At 36.1% G+C, this 5,838-nt stretch overlaps 1 protein-coding gene across 1 annotated transcript; it reads right to left on the bottom strand.

Moving 5' to 3' along the window:
- Positions 1-292: 292 nt before the first annotated feature.
- Positions 293-1,284, bottom strand: LOC122011526 (uncharacterized protein At2g39795, mitochondrial-like). Its single transcript, XM_042567917.1, has 3 exons — positions 1,098-1,284; positions 655-1,001; positions 293-564 (listed from the first exon to the last, which is right to left on the bottom strand). The coding sequence occupies exons 1-3, from the start codon at positions 1,260-1,262 to the stop codon at positions 405-407; spliced, it is 672 nt and encodes a 223-aa protein (XP_042423851.1). The 5' UTR covers positions 1,263-1,284; the 3' UTR covers positions 293-404.
- Between the last annotated feature and the right edge of the window lie 4,554 nt (positions 1,285-5,838).

Below are 5,838 nucleotides of genomic sequence, written 5' to 3'. Positions count from 1 at the left end.
TACGGCTAAAACTAAAAAAAACCTTGCATTTAATGTTCTAATAGTGATGCATACTTTAAATTGGCATCATTCCCATGAATTGCAAGATCAAACAAAGGCCAAAAATAATAAACACACACACACTCGGTACCAAGATTGCAATCATCCAACAAGTATTTAACCATATTTTTTCTCAATTTAAATAATTGTACAAATTGTTTCAAGTATTAGAAACTTTATCCAATTATGAATTGTGAATAATTTCAGTATAAGATTGCAAGTATTATATGAAAGAAATTCACCATAACCATCCTTTTAGGGGAATGCACTATAAAATTGTGAACAAATTCAAGAAATAAGTTAAGCAGAGTCTAGATTCATGGAGGAGAAAACAATTCAAACTAGCAAATTGGGGAAGAACCTCTCTACTTCTGGACATAAGACTCAACCATCCTCAACCATCGATGCAGCTCCACTTTGTCCTTGTTGGCCATATACTCGTGCAAGAACTCAGCAAGTTCATCATCCACCCCCTGTTTCTCCAAGTATGAAGTCACCCGACTCCGCAAATCCTTCTCTAAATCCCTAACAAATCATTTTATAATATATAACCTCAAACTATAAATAGGGAAACAGAAAGGAGTATTTTTCTTTATTAAAAAGATGAAATATTACTTGAAATCACGACCCATGTAAGGGCGAACAGCGGCGCTCTTTCGGCGCAGAGGGAACATCATCTGAACCTCAAGGGAGTCAGGCCAAGCTGAGCAGATGAACTCGAGAACTGAGTCGGCAGGCTCGGCGCGGGCAACCTCAACTATAAGGCTAATGCGGGGGCGGGGGCCGCGTTCCATGGCCTCCACCTTTTCGAATAACGGGGCTGACGCGAGAGGTAATGGCTCGGCGCCGTCGAACATGGTGGCGTCCACCTTGACCTCCTCGGCGCCGTTCTCGTTCCGGAGGCGGATCCACTGCTCGCCGGGGTGGTCTTCGATGGAGAACCACTTGAAGCGCTGCGGAAGCTGCATAAAACAAAAAAAAAATGGAGGGGGGATATTCCGATCATTCCAAAGGGGCATCAACGCAAAGCGGGGGTGAGCGAGGCCAGTGAGAGATACCGGACGCGAGGGAAGGTAGTTGGAGAGGTAGGCGATTTCATTGCGAAGGATGCGGAGGAGGTTGTCGTCAAAGGCTAAGTGGATGTTGCCGGCGCCGGCGAGGAAGGATCGTCGAGGGGAGGAAGAGGGGCCGAGAAGGGAGAAGGGTTTAAGGAAGCGAGCCATGCCGTTCCGCTTTGCTCTCCCACAGCAGGCACTGGCTTTTAATGGGCTAAAGTTTTAATTAACTCTTATTGGGCTGCCATCTTGTGGCTTCTCAACTGTCCATCCAGAAAACAGCAAAAACAGAGTCTCTACCTTCGTTATAAATGTATGCAATTGCTACAATTAGGACGGTAAATGAATCAAACGTTCATGAATAAATTTGATATTCAACTTAGTAAGAATTTGTTTATGTTCGTTCAATATACATAAGATTAATTAAACAAACAAGTTTGAACAGCTCGTTAAGCTAAACAAACAAGCTTGAACGCATATGTGTTTAGCTCGTTAACGTTCGTGAACAATGTTCATGAACCATATTTATTAATAAAACTCTTTTCAATATTCTAAATAAATAATCAAATAAAATAAAATAAATAAATTTAAATTATCAATCTTAATAACCAATCAAACAATTAAAAGTTTCAAACAATCAAACAAGCTTGAATTGAGAACTTGATAACATCTAAACGAACCAAGCTCAAACCAAGCTCAAGCCAAGCTCGAATCAAGCTCGAGTCAAGCTTGAATTGAAAGTTTTCCAAGCTCAAACCAAGTTTCAAACAAGCTCAAGTTCATAAAAAATAAATCAAGCAAAGCTTAAACACTCATTTCAAAAGCTTGGTTCATTTTAAACTCGGCTCAGCTTGGCTTGATTATCTTATTAAACAAGCTTGAACACCCTAAAACTTGACTCGACTTGGCTCGTTTACAGCCCTAGCTACAATGTAAAAGCTTCAGATTCTGTCATACGGCATTTAGCAGGCATTGCTAAAATGTTTCAGAAGGAACTTGATTATTGCATTACAAAGAGAAAATCAAGATGAAGTTGCAGGAACTTGATTATACAGTAGCAAAGTGTCTATTTTCATCTAATGCATAAGCCTGCAAAACTAAAGCATAGTTACAAATGAAGTAAAAGCAATGTAAGAGAGCAAAAATGCTAAATAGAGAGTTTAACATCGAAGTTCAGTAGAACAAACTAGAGAAGATGATAAAAAAAAGAAAGAAATTGCATGTAGTAAAATAAATAGAGCTACAATTACTAATAAGGAATCTTATGCAATTCCAAAAAGTAATTGTGTAAAAAATGGAATCATGTAATCTGAGTGGAAAAGCTCTACCATGTTGATGATACTAAAGGGAGAATCCTGGGCCGGCACTAGGGGGGCCGCTAAGGTAACGGATCTACCTACTAAAGGGAGAATCCTGCAGACAAATAGTTTAATGCCACCTGAAAAGAAGGGGCAAGAAGAAACAACAAATGTCTAGAACTTACTAGTCTGATCATTGAATACTGATGGTGTTCCCAAATTATTTTGTAGAGGTTTGGAATAGATTATTGGACTAGTTGGAGGTGAAGGAATTAATGGGGGAAAACATTAGAGTTTTTCTCTATGATTGTTCCTCTACCTATGTTTATAATTCATCAATATAAAATTACACTATATACCTTGCAATACATGGTATATACTATTGGGAGCCTAGTATTTACGATTAGGTTCTTAACTGGAGGCAAAGAACTCAAGTCCATGGGAATCAATATAAAAATTTTCAGGAGTTCCTTAAGATACTATGACTGGAAGCCTACAGATTAGTACAAATATGGTGTAAATATGAAAGTTAGCTTGTTTAGATGAAGATGCTTCTGAGCCCCATTCATATTTCATAAAAGAACTTGTTTATCATATGGTTTACAGTGAAAAAGGATGCAACCAAAAAAATATAAGGAATCAAAATCACATCACATGTATCTTCAGGCAAGTTAAAAAAAAAAGAAAAAATTGTTTTGATAAGTTAGTTGAGTTCACCAAATCATTAAGTGTATATGCAGAGCAATGATTTGTCATCCATTGTATAATCAGAGATATGTCATCCATAGATGGACCATGGAATAATTAAATAAATTTAAAAACACATTAACTAATATTGCATTCAAAGTAATGCTTAGACAAACTGTACATGCAGAGCAAAGTCATACCTCCTTCAGATCTTCAATTTGAAGCACCTTATCAACAGGAAATAGATAAATAACTCTTCTTTCAATTCTTCTCCATATTTTTTTTTCCCATTTTGCACAAAGTCTATGTAAAATGAATATCATGATATTTACTCTAATAATCTGTGGCATGTTTCCAATTCACAAACCACCCCTCTTTAGAGCCAAAATTGTGTGTGTATATATATATATATATATATATATATATATATATATATATATATATATATGATTACAGTCTTGTAAACTCTTTCTTGCAACTCTCGCATCAGCAGTATAACCTATATCCTAAAAATTACATACCCTATGATACACTAGACAATCTAGATGAATTATGGGATGACTCTCCATTTATAGATACAAATATAATGTTTAAACAACTCAACAATAAGACTACAGAAGAACTTAACTGCCTACATGAGTGGATACTCAAAACAGGAACTGATAACATTCCTTGTTTCTTTTGTAGTTATTATCCATCTTTAGATAAAAGAGGAACCTGCAAAATATGTAAAAAAACAAGCCTGTAATATTTGCCTTCAACAACTGTTCTCTATTACGATACCCATAAGCCAGCTCTCTAAAGGAGGCACTCGAAATTTTTTATTAGAAACAAGAGTTTCTGTATTAGAAACGCGTATTAATAAATTAGAAACAGAAATTGAGACCCTAGATAAACAAATAAAAGAAAACCTGTCTCCACATTCTTCTTCTCAGGCTACCCTTGATAAATGTAAAGGTTTACAACTTACATCAGCCGATATAATAGATCGAGATCTAGTCTTTATAAAAGCCTCTAGTATATGTAATACAGGAAAAACTCTAGACATTAGAGTCAAATGTCTGGTAAATATCCATGACCATGAATTCACACTACATGCCTTTTTAGATAGTGGAGCTACCAACTCCACCATAGATGAAAATACACTTCTTTCTGTCTTACCAAAAACTTTTATAAAAACAGCATCACAACCATTACTAAGTACACAATTTGATGGCCAACAGTTAGCTTTCACGCAATTTGTTACTAACACCCATCTAAGGTTTTATGACAACTGTGGTAAATACGGCACACCACTCTCACTTCCTAAGCTATGGATTAAACCACTATTACATCCTAATATTCACTTAATCCTAGGTTTAAATTTTCTGGTAGCATCAGATAGAGCTTGTCTTCTAACTAAGGATTATGCTCTTTTCTTTTCCTCACCCATAATATCCCCAATAGTATCAGACTATCCCTCTATTGTCCATCCCTTAACTACAAAATCCCACATAGAACTCCTACCTCCAGACAACACAAGTCAATGTTCTCTTAAACATGCCTGTAAACAACCCAGTAAGAAGGCACAATCGGATAACCAGACCTGTGCCCTAGCCTTTTCTGACTACCAAGACTCGGAAAACTAGCCTCACTTGGCTGGTCAAGCCCTATAACTGATGACACTTGGATTCCACATGATCTCATACTCCCACAACAGTTACTTCAATTAATAAACACACATAAACCTGATTTAGACTCTCTCATTTCTAGATTAGAAAAATTAGAAATAATTAGAGAAAATCCTACTAAATATTGGGACAGAGAAAAAGTATACTGCAAACTATCAATCATTAATCCAGACCTTACAATTAAGGCCCAAGACTTAAAATATACAAATTGGGAAACTGAAAAATGCAAAATGCATATTAACCAACTCTTAACTTTAGGAGCCATTCAAAGGTCTACATCTAGGCACCGAACTCCAGCTTTTATAGTTAATAAAGGATCAGAACAAAAACGTGGCCAATCTAGAATGGTATTTAATTACAAGAGACTAAATGATAATTGTCAAGAAGACGGTTATAAAATCCCCGATAAAGACCAACTCTTAAATAAAATCCAAAACTCAAAATGGTACTCAAAATTTGACATGAAATCAGGATTTTGGCAAGTCAAAATGCATCCTGAGTCCATTGAATGGACAGTCTTTTCTTGTCCCGAGGGACATTTTGAGTGGCTTGTTATGCTTTTTGGCCTCAAGGTCGCTCCTCAAATATTCCAAAGGAAAATGGATGACATTTTTCGAGATTTTTCTCTCTTCACTTGTGTATATATAGATGATATTTTAGTCTTCTCTAAGACTAAACAAGAACATTATGCTCATCTTCATATTATATTTAACTTATTTGAGAAACATGGTCTGATTATTTCTCGAAAGAAAATGACAATAGCTACTACTCATATTGATTTCTTAGGAGCAGAGATAGGACAGGGACAAATAGCCCTTCAACCTCATATCTCTGCTAAAATCCTTGCTTTTCCAGATAAAATGGAAGATACTAAAACTCTAAGAGCCTTTTTAGGACTCCTAAATTATGCTAGACCTTATTTAAAAAATATAGGAAAAATTAGCGGCCCCTTATACGACAAAACCTCCTTAACATGACAAAAACACTTTAATCAACAAGATATAGCACTTGCAAAACAGATTAAAGAGTTAGTAAAAACAATTCCCATGTTAACACTCTCACTTGATGCTGACTACTTAGTCATCGAAA

Source organism: Zingiber officinale, chromosome 8A, assembly GCF_018446385.1.
Source record: "Zingiber officinale cultivar Zhangliang chromosome 8A, Zo_v1.1, whole genome shotgun sequence".
In the NCBI taxonomy this organism is placed as follows: Eukaryota; Viridiplantae; Streptophyta; class Magnoliopsida; order Zingiberales; family Zingiberaceae; genus Zingiber; species Zingiber officinale.
The sequence above is the reverse complement of the archived record's forward strand: the minus strand, read 5'-3'. Positions and strand labels throughout refer to the sequence as shown.